This window comes from Limulus polyphemus, unplaced genomic scaffold (genome assembly GCF_000517525.1).
Source record: "Limulus polyphemus unplaced genomic scaffold, Limulus_polyphemus-2.1.2 Scaffold245, whole genome shotgun sequence".
Lineage (NCBI taxonomy): Eukaryota > Metazoa > Arthropoda > Merostomata > Xiphosura > Limulidae > Limulus > Limulus polyphemus.
In genome coordinates this window covers 479,385-493,507 of record NW_013665855.1, presented here as the reverse complement: position 1 = coordinate 493,507, position 14,123 = coordinate 479,385, and the positions used below count along the sequence as shown (strand labels likewise).

Sequence of the window (14,123 nt, the reverse complement as noted above, 5' to 3'; positions counted from 1 at the left end):
CACACACACACACACACACACACACACACACACACACACACACACACACACACACACACACACACACACACAAAGCATAACTATTAAACTCCAATAAAATAATTCCCTTAGGTGGATGAGCTGGACTTGGCAATAGTAACTTTGAATCTGTCTGGTTTATATCTAAGTAAAATAAGATTATTTAAAGCTATAAATATAGATTACGATTTTGCTGTATGTATACTATAGGTATATAATATGTATTCAAATTCAGAAGCTTAACTAAGGATGGAAAGAATATATAAAATGGCCAATTCGGAACAGAAAAGTGTGACATGATACAGAGAGGATTTTAATATGATTATTTGAATTATAAACTATATTTTTATGTGAAGGTTATTGAAATATATTGATAATGAAGTAGTTTAATTAAATTTTGAATGTAATATTAAATGATTGTGATGTGTGCATCTTGACCTACCTGCATTCAGTGGGTTAACTCATTGTTGAAGAGGTTAATGTGTCAGAATGAAATCTCACAATGTTCTTTATGTAGTGTTATATATAAAATTTAATTAATTTTTTGCATGTTATTTTCCTTACAGATCATTTTACTGCTAAGCTGTCTGTAAGAATGAAAGGTGGCCCTGACTTTGTAGCTACAAACTTTACTTTTTATGACTGCAGTACCTACACCTCGTAAGTGATTTTTTTTAACTTACTGTTCATTTTATATTTCCATAGTTAAAATAATAAATTGACACACTGTATGTATGGTTGGTAGTTCTTTGGCTTTTTTTGGTGAGGAATTATTTGTAATATGTAGAAATATAAGAGGATGCAAAAGTTGCATACCCTCTTGATATTTCAAAGTCTTGCCTTTCCTGTTATTTTTTTAAGTAACGTTTGTATTTTTCTGTTTCTTTTTTTGCTACAACATTTGGTTGGAATATCTTTAACTTTGAGAGAATGTATGAAAGTGATCCTGTTATGTGGGGATCCTGAATTGAATCAGACAGGTTACGACAGAATTAAATTTGTTTTTATACAGATTTACATGTAGATAAGCTTGTCTAAAAACTACCCTTTGACCTTACAGCACAATGAAAAGAATGGAAATGTTTCCTAAAATGCTGAACTGTGTACCTTTGGATTATATATTAAAAAATTCATGAATTAATTTAAATTTATGATTAGTCTTTGTAGGGCATGGGACATTTTAAAATGTTTTGCTCTCCTGAGATTGAGGAAATTTTCACACAAACACCAGAATTTTTTGTATTGATTTTGTATTTTTTATTATGTAAGATTTCTAACTATATAATTACTAATGGGATCCATATCCCATAAAATTGGTCACCCATTTTTCTAAACTATTTATATAACATTGTTTGTGGATTCTTGACTTTCTTGTTTACAGGATTCATGATAACATTTTAGTCATGCAAAAAAAAGAAGAAGAAAAAAAAGTCATCAATATTACAGTTAATCCCACTAATTATTGTTGGGGCTTCCTATGTGTTTGAGAGAGAAAATGAATGATTTCATCTAATATTTTGGTTTTAATTCTTTACGCTTGAGTGTTTTGACAGTCTGAAACATAAAATTATTCAATAAGATGCAATATGTGGAACCTTACCAGTAATACATACAACTTCGTAATTTGAGGATTAAATCCATGTGTGATGACATAAAAGTGCTTTGTATGGTAAAACTATCTAATGCAATAAACATTGGATATTGAATGTGTATATATATCTTTTTTAAAGTGCTTTTTTAGAATTGCACTGTTTAATTTGTTGGTTGATTTCATAATAGCATTGGGAGAACACACTTCAAACATTACTGTTTATAACAAAGACTAGGACTAAGAATGATAGACCTATGCTTTTTTCTTCTTTCAGTTTATACTTGCCACTAATTTTCTCATGATATACATAATGTTTACACAAATATATATATAATCATGTTTTAATTGTTTAGAAGCTTTTAGTTCATGTAGTTATAGAAATTTCTATTAGTTTTACATTTACAGCTATTTCTTAATTTTTATACAAAAGTATGATACCCTTTAACCCAAGTACTTTTGAAACATGGGCCTTTTTTCTTCAAGGGCAAACTGGGAATGGATTTGCAGTTTGTCCCTAAAGAAGAAAGGTCCACTTTTTGTAAGCACTTGGGTTATAGGGTAACATATTTTTGTGTTAAATTGATTTGTTGAACCTGTTTGTATTCCTAACAATCTAATTCTTATATATATGTATATAAAGAAATTAACAATTTAAACATATATATATATTTTCTGAGAATCTTGCTGTGTGTTAGAGAGTTTCCAGCATTTATGTACATCTGAAAAGACAAGCAAGAAAACAAATTAAAGCATAAGTGATAATTTCAAGTTAGTTGTTTTAATCTATTTTTGTATCATTGGTGTTATCAGTATTATTGCATGTAAGGGTTCAAGAGTACAGTTTGTGGCTATTTTCTTCAGTTTAAAATTAAACTGTGAAGGGTAATAAACTTTCTTATAAATCTGTAATTTTGTTTCATTCAAAGTTTTACCCAGAAGCCCTTTATGACTGATGCTTATTATTTTGTATATGAATATAGTATCAGCCACTAATCTATAAATTCAAAATGTATAATACTAGTTCTGATTATTGCTGATAGGAGAAAAGTAGATAGGTTTCAACCAAGCATACTTTTCCAAGCCAATGAAACCTTGTTATGCTGTAAAGCCTGCATCTTTAGGCTATATCTTCATTTAATGATAAAAACCATAGTTTTTGGCTTTTCTTTACATATAGACACTTGATACGTTAAGAACAACTGAAATAATAATTTGAGTAATAATTAATATGTATTTATTACTTTATAGATTTAATAGATATTTGTTGTTAGTTTATTAACATTTTTACGCTTATACTGTGAGGTAAAAACGGCTGCTGCTATGATTTTGTCTGGTTTATGAGCTCGTTGCTGTCCTAATTTAGGATTTTCTTTTTAATAAATTCTTGAAAATGTTAAAAAAGAGAGAGAAAGGGGGCCCCGTGCTGGCTCTCGACATTCCTGGTTGAAGGTTTTATAGTGTACATGTGAATCATTTTGAGGAGTTGTTAGCCTTGTAAAAATTCTCTAGGATAGTGGACTGTATTGTTTTTGTATTGAAATTTGTGGACTGGGTCATTTGTTGAATAACTCAGTATCTCAGATCTGTTAAATTTGGTGGTGAATTCAAGGCTATATGTGGTGAGTAAAGGACATTATAAACACAATACACATTATGTGGCCTTTATAGGAGTACAAGTTCATATACGGTGTTTTATATTGGTTCTACAAGAAAATGGTAATAGATATGCTGAATCATTAAAAAACATTTAACATAAGAATATTTTTTCGAATTTATTTAGGTGCACTCAGTGTGTTTCCAGTCGCTTTCCTTGTGATTGGTGTGTTGATGGTCACAGGTGTACCCACGATACTGGTGAAAATTGCCGTAATGACATACTTGTGACTGGATTGGCAGTAAGTACCAAGAAATATGCAACTTCATTTAAAAACTTTTAATTCCATCTTATAACAACCAGAGATTTTGCTTCATGTCAGAAATCTAAATTTTGGATAGTGTCGTAAATTTGTTTCTAATGATATGAGGATATGGTGGGCATTAAATGTTTTTGTTTTACCTGATATTTACTGTTTGAGGTAATTTTTCTTTCATTCCTTTCACGTAACTAATAATTATACTATAAGTAAATTATTAGTTTAGCTATCACACTCACTTGTCATATTCTTTTAGAGTATTGGACCAAGCATCCGCTCTGGTCCAGGTTTCTGTCCACGGATCAACACTACATCTGGAGGATCCACAGAGATACTTGTGCCCATGGGAATCAGCAAGAAAATTCATGCTAGAGTAGAAAATATTCAGGTAAAGAAAGTTTTCTGTTGAAACATGGAAATACAAAAATAAGACACATTTATGTAATTGTTTGTTATTGGTGCTTTTCCTTAAAAAATAATAAAGTGATGTTTGTTTAGCACAGAAACAACAAACGTATTAAGATTTTCTTTCTTTACAAAGAACTTAGTGTGTGTGTTCCTTTGTAATTGTATTGCAGAAAAGACAAATTTCATATTCTATCTTATTATATAACCTTAAATAAAAGTATGATAAAAAAAGTTTTTATCTGTTTTATTCTTATCGTCATCATTCACAAAAGTTGGCAGTCTTTCAGTCAATATTACAAGTCTTTCACATACAAGAGTTCATAGTTCTTAGTGAAGTATTTTTAATAAAATTAAGATTTGTCCATGAATATATTGAGTATTTGTTTTGAATAGTCTGTGTGCAAAGTAATTTTTATGTTAAAATTAAAAATACTTTTCTTTAACTCAAAAATCTCAAATGTCCTTTGTGTTAACCATAAAACCTCCTAAATGCATTTCAAACGTTTATTTTTGAGTAAAACTTTATAGTTTATCTGTTATTTTCTCTACCCTATCTCAAAACGGGATCGGTCAATTCGACCGACCTCGTAACCACCCCAAAAAATCGAAATAAACCTAAATTAACCTTCTTTTCTTTCTAGAATGACTTCAAATTGTAACATGAAACTACAATCATTTATCCTAAGTAGCTCTAAGTTCATAACATTATACATCTATTTATAATTAAGTTTTATTGTTTTATTACCCTTTGAACTGTGTCTAACTACTATTCTCTCAATTATAAGTTGTAAATCAGTTGGGGAAATGTGCAGCATACGTTACATTATGGAATTACATTACCCATGAGCTGCTCACGTGCATGCCTCATGAACCATTTTAATTGTATTATTATTATTACTTATTTTACCCAATCTAGTCCTTATTTTTAGATTTTAGGTACTAATAATAATAATAATCAAGAATAAATATGAAAAACAAATACTTACCCAAATCTTCTTTTTCTTGCCTTCGATTGTCAAGGACAGTTAAGCCTGATTTTTTTTTTATAGTAATTATAGTAATGCACTTTTCTTTGATTAAATAATGCACCAAAGAATATAGACTAATAACATGCAAAAAGTAGACAAATTCACCTACCTCTCAAAATTTTCCTGGCTTTCTAACTATGAGACGAGCTGTTACAAATTCATCCAAGCTAGTCGTTAACTTTCCCACGGAAATGAATCTTGCACTGAGAGTGAAAACTGATGATATTCTATTCAGAATACAATGTTATACAATACGTCATTTGATAGATGAAAACCTTGACTTTCTATTGGTTATAGGTAATATATAATGAAACGTAAGGGAGAACTATCAACGAATTGTGAAAGAGAGGATGTGGCAGGAGGGGTCTGATTTTCTATTCGATAGCTCTGTAACCAAACAAAATTGAAGGCTATAAATATTGATTTGTTTCAGCAATAACGATTTTATAGGGAGTATTTTACATTTTCGAGGGGTGCTGGATAAAATAGGGATGATGACATGCTAAGACAATGTGTCACTTGGGGCACACTAGTGGAAATTCAGGATTTAAAAAATATATTTCCTTGTAGAATTAAGAACTTAAAACTTGTATACTATTAAAATATGGATTATTTGCTAAGATTTTATGCTATTCTAATTGGTAAAACATAAACAAAAAGTAGTTTAATAAATGTTTGAATGTAAGACACTAAAACCTTGTCATGCACATTAAAGGGTACCTGTTTATACTTTATTATTTTATTGCCCTTTGAACCACATCTAAATAATAATCCTGGCATTTCATGTTACTGTATTAAATGACATAATGCACGAGCTACTCACGAACATATCTCTTGAAGAATTTTTATAATTTTTATGTTAACTAATCTAACCTTATCAAACCTAGTAAGTTTCTAATTTTTAAATTTTATTTACTTTTCTAACAATAAATAAAAAATATATAGGAAAAACAAGTACCTACCTATAGCCTTTTGTTTTTCTGCTGCCAGTTGTTGATGAAATTTAAGCCTACTTAATGGTAGTAGAACAATAAATAATTTTTTATTTACTTCAGTAATGCACCTAAGAACACAAATTATAATAGTTATAGGACATTTTTTTTGCTTTATGCGTGTTATTATTTTAACTAGGTTTCTAACTATCCATTAAATTCTTAAATTAATTCCATAAGCTTATTGATCTGAACACCAAGAGAGAAACTTTCAGACTGAAAACGAAATAGACAGTACACTGTACTGAAAACAACATAATATAATACATAATATGATAGATTAAAACTTTTTCTTTCTTCCGGTTATAAATTATATAAAACATCAGAAAGAATTATTGGCAATTTGTGAAATAGAGGATGTAACAAGTGGGTTTGACTTTCTGTTTTATATCTCCATAAACAAATAAGATTGAAGGCTATCAAAAGTAGACTTTATCTAATTATCTAATTACTCATCTATATTATGATGAGTAATTTATGCTCAGCTCTGTATCCAGCACCAGCAAGGCCTTTTGCCCAGGGCTCATCAGGCTGGTTGGAATATTATAGACACAGTATTGGTTCAAACTCTGTATATCTTATCAGTTGTCATGTACAACAATTTTAGGTTGCGAATCAGATTAAACAAGTGAACTGTAATTATCAATCTTATTTAAGTAACTTACAAACCAGTTTCTTAGGTAGTATATAATGACACTACTTTATTTGAACTGTACTATCATTCATGAGAACTGGCAAACCAGTAAGTTAGTTATTGGTGAAACATTTCTTGATAAGGAATGTTAAGAATTTTATTGGTTTTAACTTCTTTTTTTCTTTTTTTTTGCTTGATTAGTTGTTTTTACAAATAAGAGGATAGATATCACAGTAATTTTTTTAAAACTGCTATGAAGATACTTGATCGTACAATTGTGTAAAGTATTACACGGTTACTCCTGAATTCTTGATCATGTACTTTTCATTGTTGATATGCCAGTGAATGATTCAGTCAGTTGTTCATATGATCATATTTTTTATGACTCACAAATGAATTTATAACTGTTTATATTCTTCAGCAATTCACCCCGTCTACAAGGTTTGTCTGCCAGTTTAACATTGAAGGAAGAGTGAGGCAAGTAAAGGCCCAGCTATTAGGAGATATAATTTATTGTCAGTATATGAATGTAAGTATATGTTCTAATAACTTCTAGTACTTTTCTGTTATTTCATACTGCTAAGCATAAGAACATAATAGGTGTGGTGTTTTTTTTGTAAGTCTGATTACATTTTCTGTTGATGGATAAGTATTTTCTCATTGTTGACTAACTCTTTCAGATCTAGTTGTTAATAATACTTCATTATGTGTACATAAAAGTTTGAAAACCATAAAGTAAAACATAAAAGGTTTGGAGGAGACATTCACTTTTTTTTTAGTTTAGGGCTGTGAACAGTTTTCTGTGTCAGTTAACTTTCCTACTAATAAACACATCAGAACACTTTCTTGCAGTGCTACAGACAAGTGTTTTCTCTAAGGACTAATCGCTATGAGAAATCTATCAGTGGGAGTAGTTTTAAATGTTTTACAAAGTGCAGCAGTAAAATTTTGTGATTAAAAACTAATTTTACAAATTATGAATTATTTTATTGCTTTAAAAGGTGAAATCTGGCACAGTATTAATTTAGCATATTAAATCACCAGATGTAGTCGTAATAAACACAAATAATAACATTACAACTTTTTATTTTATTTTTTTTACACAAAATTGGATCATTCACGAGTGTATCAATAGAAACTTCTGGTGGTTAAAGAGTGCTTTTTTTTTGCAGCTCTACTTTGTGAACTGCACAGGTCTTGTGCAGAACTGCAGAAAGCTACAAGAAAAATATAAACTTACTAAGTTACTCCTGTCTTGCCATATCACTAGTAATTCACTCTTGTAGTATCCACTCGTTAACTTATTTCAGTCTTGCATTGTCACTATTAGTTCATTCTTCTGTTATCTGCTCACTATAAAACTTGTTCCAATCTTGCCTTGTCACTCTTTATCCTCTTGCTGAAAAACTTCTGTATTGTGAAATACCTACTAAGTAACTCTTTACAATCAGTATGTTGCAGACTGATAGAATAATCATTTGATGTGTTATTTATCTAATATCTAGATGACAAAAGTGGTACTGAAACCCCTGCAGTGTTCAGTCGTTTGTATTAGGACCAGTCTAGAAAGGATTAACATAACATTGTACTATCCCATAATTGTGTGTATTTGGTTTTCAGGAAGGACAGCTTGATGTCTTTAACTTCAAGTGTAATCTGTTTGAGATTTTCATGAGTGACAAAGGTGTTGAGCTAGCAGTGGAACCTCAAATATGATGCTATAATGAATTGATTCTTTGTCATAGTAATTTAACTTTGTGAAGTTAGAAAAATTTTGGATCAGACTTTTTTTTTCAATAACTACTATGTTTCTCAAGATATTAGTTGCTCATTTTTTAAGGTGTTATTTTTTTTTATTTTCCAGTTCACGTATGGAACTCCTGCTCCAAACATCACAGCCACATTTGCTGTAATCTGGGAGGGAACCAAACCTTTAGATAATCCTGAAAATATTCATGGTATTATAACTAACAGTTTCTAATTATCAGATATACTTATATTAAGTGATGTATTGGTTCAACAATGCTTTGGTGTCACACTGCTGTGAAGAAGTGGGCATGAAAATGTATTGTTCATAGTACTACTAATGATGCCAAAAATGCATGAAGATATAATGTTAATATATATGTATCACATTTTTGATATTTTTGGGTTTTGCCATGTTAAAACATTAAATTATTTTAGCTTCATTAGGCTTAGGCCCAACTGATATGTTGGTAAAGTTGTGTTATTTTTTTGTATGATTATATAAATACAAATTATACTAAGCAATTCTTCCTTATGGTGTATATTGTGCATGTAACAACAAAAGTGCAAAATCATTTTAATCTCATAACAGAAAGCTAGTAAAAACAATAAAACTTCAAAGCTAGTTGTAGTAATTGGGAACAAAGGTATTTTCTGGCTGTTAGAGAGTTGTTAGGTGTAAGGTTAAAACAAGTCTTCTGCTTTAATTTAAAAACAAAAAAAAACAATGATTGGTTAGTTTTTAATTTTGTTTATCTCAGATCTAAAACCTACTTATGGTGCACAAAGTAATTAATGAATCACAAGAGTTTTCTGTGCATGACAAGGTACAACCACTGTTATTAAATAATGTCAGTGGCACCCCAGGTTAATTTTTAATGCAAAATGTTTTTCTGTACATTATTTGGATATAGATTGCTCTGTTTCTTTGAGGTGGAATGCTCCATTTGCATTCTCTTTGTTGAGAAAGCAACTTGCATGTTTAGGGCTCAGAATATTTTTGTCCTTGTGAATTAGGTTGTGTGGAAGTTCCTTATGCTTCTCAAAGGCATCAAAAATTACTTTTCTTCAAGTATTTGAGAATTTGGTTACTTAAGTGTCATGTACTTCTCAAAGTCATTGAAAACATGGGATGAATTCCATTCTTGGGGACTTGTGACTAAGTATTATGGCCCATTTAGTGAGAAGTTCATAAAGCTCAATCTTTTCAATTCTTACCATAAAGATGTTGCCTAAGATTCATGCCTTGATCACTTTGTCCAGGTAAGTATGGCTTCTTCAAAAATTACTAGAGCCTGGAGGACAAATTTTGTTTGGTTCAGATTTGTAAGGCAAAAACTTTCAAAGCTACTATCAACAGTGAATTGTTGTGAACTAGTACATAGAGTATAACATTTTTGTAATGAAGTTAAAGAAACGTTGACAGTGATAATAAATCAGTATTAAACATGTGCAAGGTGTAGTGATAAAGACAGTATGGGTATTTAAAAAAGTAGAAGTTGAATGTGTAACTATGGCTAATGTTTTGCTATGAGGAATCATAAGGAGTGCATTTCTGTAAATGATACCAGGGACACTACTATAGAACTGCTCAGTGTTAATATCACCATGTAAGTTTTGTTTTACATCTATCCTCACAAGAGTATTGGATATTGCAGCACATAATCTCCTAAGAAAATGTACAAACATCTGTTACAATGCATAATTTAGTGCAAAAATGGTTACTGGTTTATGGCAGTAGACCTATAGTTTCAGAAAATCTAATAACAATTATAAAGTGAGCAAGGGTAAGGTCAGTGAGAATGACCAAATTTTCTGACCATCTCTTTTAACTCGCCTCTTTTCTGTCTGAATTTTTTGGGGATGGTAATATGCAATGTAAATAACGTGAATTTCTAAACCAGAAAGAATTATGGTTATAATTTTCATTATTATTGTTTCAGAATTGGGACTTGAAACTAGTTATTGTTTTTGCCCATTATATAATTTTTCTGGATGATTGTTGAAAATGTTTTATTGGTAATTTAGATAAGAACATCCATTTGTTAAGTTTGTGTTTTATTGGCTAAACTTAAAATTCACTTAAATAATTAAAACCAGCAAGAACTATGTGTATTAATAGTATCTATTGTTTTTCACATCTTTGATTCTTTACATTCCTTTAAAAAACAAAGTAATTGAATGAAGACAAGAGGCTTGTATCAACCAAAATCTAATATCTTGCAGTGGTTAGAGCACCTTCTCAGTATGCATAGATGTGGGTCCTGATCTTTCACTTTTTTAGAAAACCCACAGAATTATGTATCATCTTGTTCCACCCTTAAACTTTTCTTCATATGGAAAATCTTTAATTTTTGATTCATCCCAGCATATGACAGCATGAATTCTAAACATTTAAGGGTGATTGTCATATAGAAAGAGCCTGCCAGTTTCCTTTCTTGAAAAATAAAGGCTGAGGTTTATGGCTGCTATGATGCATACTTGATTCAAGTTTTGATGTTCTCTTTCCATAACTTAGGAATAAACAGGTGTTATATAGATTGATTCTCAACCATGAAGAAATTTTAACATATCTTTGTTATCATTCATCAGTATTAGTGTATCGGTGTGAAGGTATGGCAGACAATTGTGGGATGTGTCTTGAGCTACTTGAAAAGTACAGTTGTGGCTGGTGTCAGGCTTCTAAATCCTGTCAAGTTTACGATCGATGTCAGCAGAATGCCACTATGTGGTTAGAAAGAAAACAGACTTGTCCCAATCCTAAAATCAAGAGGGTAAGAATAAATCAGAATTTCCTTTACATGCAAGTAGATTTATAACCAGTTAATAAGTTTACACATTGAGTTTAATTTGGTACAGATCTTGGTCTATAGAAAACTAAAATAGAGATTGATAACTTGAAACATTGAAATATCTGAAACCATTCAAGAAAATCAGTCAGTGGTTTTACTTTTCACCAAGAGTTCTACAAGTTGATTGGCCTAGTTAGGCATAAATGTATTTTTAGTTGTTTTTTGTTTTTTTTCTCAAATATTTCTTACATTTGAAAAGTTTCTACAGGCCTTTCCTTTCAAAATCATTCCAATTAGGACTGATTTTAAGATAGACTGACCTTTTATCTAAGATTTTTTTCCAAAAAGTACTTCAGAAATCATCAACCAGTAAACCTGTGTTTTCCTTAAACTCACTTGATTCTTATAGCTAACACTTTCTCCTGAAACTTGATAGTTATTTCTTCATTTTTGTTAACTTTCAATCATACTTATGCAGATGCTGTTCTGTATTTTTTGTTATTTGACTAACCTTTAGCATTTCAAGTTTTCAACATTCAGTGGGTTTGGTGTACTTTTTTCAATACTTAAATTTAATTTTATTGTATTACTTGTATATGATATCGTATATATTGTTCACCTGTCTTATTGCTTTCTTTTCCATCAGGTTGTATTCATTCAAGTCTAAATATGTTTTTAATAACCTTGGAAACATTTCTCCTAACTTAAAAGTTGTATTTTATGTTGAGTTTTTCCTTTATTTTGAGAGACTTCTTGCTAGATAGGTAGATATCAAATTACTTTTTATTAACTTTCGTCTAATGTTATCTGATTTTCAAAAAACAATTGCTTAATGAGTTGATGAAAGGAAAGAGCTCAAAATTACAGCTAACAAACAAAATTATATTTTTACACATTCTGAGTTGAAAGAGGTATGGTATTTTAATATGAGTTTAAGAGTATATATATATAAAGTTCATTTAATTGATGAATAAATTTTCAAAGACAACTATTCACTGGTGCCTAAAATCAGTAACAATAGAATTAGGTAAGAGTGGAATATTGTTAGATGTTGTACCATCTGGTACTTGTACTATTACTGCTTTATGTGGTGAATGCTGCTGCTATTTTGTTAGAATAAGTAACTGATAAGTTCACAGGTAATTTTGAATGACTTTAAGAAACAGTTATGACATCAGACAAAACAAGATGCACTTCATGTGTTTAGCCTAGATTACACTCAATCCTAATAGTTCATATTCACAGCAATACTTTTTTTCCTATAATACATTTAACATTAGTCTTTTCAGTGTCTTGATTTTGAACTTTACACATAACCTGGTGTATTTTATCTTGAAAACAAAATGTACATATAAATACTTATAATTTAAGAACAACAAGGGACCTGTTGTACTATCTAGGATGTCCAGTCCAGTCCACTAAACTAAACTTTATAATAAAAATAAAACACTCAGAAACCAGCCCTTATTATTAAATATTCATCAAACCTTCCCTTAAACTCCTTTAAATTAAACTGCATCCAACACATCTAAAGGAAACCCATTCCAAAGGTCAACCACCCTATTAGAGAAATAAAATTGTTTTAGCTAAAATTTATGTGTCCCCTAGTTCTACCATTTTCACCATTAAACACCTCACTTAAATCCCTTATTACCCATTTTTTTCAAGAGGGAAAATCAAAGTTCTTAACTTGTCCTTGTATAACTTTTCCATCCCAGGTACCATCCTAGTAGCCCTACTTTAAACCATTTTCAATAATTCAGTGTCCTTCCAAAGGTAAGGCACCAAAGACTGGACATAATACTTCAAATATGGCCTACCCAATGACCTATACAATGAAATTATAACCCGTTTAGACTTTTATTCAATATTTGTAAAATCCTATTTTCTTTAACACTAGCAACAGTGTATTGCGGGGATGGCTGAAGAAACTGAAATTAGAACATCAAAACCCCTTTTTCTTTTTCTATATCATTTGGATATTTGACACCTGTTTATGGTCCTCCAGTCATTTGTTTAATTGTGTGTGTTTCAAATTGATCATCTTCAATCCATGATTATGATATGTTTCAGAGAAGATAATACTCAGAGGACTTAGCAAGAGTATATGTGTGTATGTCTTCTGTAAGTTCTGATATAACTACCAAAAGTAATGTCTTATTTTTAACTGGACAACTGAGAGTTGCTACCATATAATTCTGAGTATCTGTTGAGTTTACCTTTCTCTGATTGGCTTGTAATGCCATTAGTGTGTGTGTGTGTGTGTGTCATATATATCCCTGTCTTTTTGAATACTTAAGTTGTAGATGCTCAAGAAGATGTGATTACATTATGTGAGATGTTAACTTTTTCCAGAAATTTTTGAAGAGGACTAAACAATTTACCTTTTTGTTTTTAGTTCTCCCCTACATCTGGCCCCCTGGAAGGAGGAACAGAGATCACTGTTCATGGCATCAATCTAGGGAGGATCTTTGGAGATATTGATGGTGGTGTAACAATAAAAGTAACTGATCAAAAGTATGGTCGTATTGATATCCCTTGCAAGCCTATTAAGGAGAAATACATCAAAACAAGAGAGTAAGTGAAAATGAATAAATATTTTTTTAAACCAAACTAGAACACTCAATCTTCTGTGGAAAAGACAAAAAGATTAAGAATCCTTTAATAAAAGTGTTGTTGCTGTTATGATAATAATAGAAAAAATTTTAGTTTCTTTTTCCTCAACTATTTCAAGTAAAGCAGAAAAATCTATAAGGTGTTGTTCAGTAATATTGTATAATATATTTAGGCACTTAACTAGAAATGTACTGGAAAGACATTATACTGCTTTACTTGCATTTCATAATCTGCAGTAAGTGACACACTGTTTCCTCTGTTATGTACAAAGTATTAGGTTGTCAACAAATTAATATCGCTTTTTTTAGATGAAAAAAATCCGAACAACTTGTATATCAAAACAAAACATTTATTAAATGAAATAGTCTCCATTCTTATCGATGAT

General features: G+C 30.5%; 1 protein-coding gene across 1 annotated transcript in view; it reads left to right on the top strand.

Annotated features, from left to right (window-relative positions):
• Positions 1–14,123, top strand: part of LOC106478729 (plexin-A2-like) — an 86,967-nt gene that overhangs the window by 34,585 nt on the left and 38,259 nt on the right. Inside the window, exons 8-14 of the mRNA XM_013939290.2 lie at positions 585–678; positions 3,390–3,504; positions 3,779–3,910; positions 7,006–7,113; positions 8,449–8,542; positions 10,923–11,104; positions 13,521–13,699. Of these exons, the coding sequence (XP_013794744.1) occupies positions 585–678; positions 3,390–3,504; positions 3,779–3,910; positions 7,006–7,113; positions 8,449–8,542; positions 10,923–11,104; positions 13,521–13,699 (904 nt within the window). The remainder of the gene's footprint in view (positions 1–584; positions 679–3,389; positions 3,505–3,778; positions 3,911–7,005; positions 7,114–8,448; positions 8,543–10,922; positions 11,105–13,520; positions 13,700–14,123) is intronic.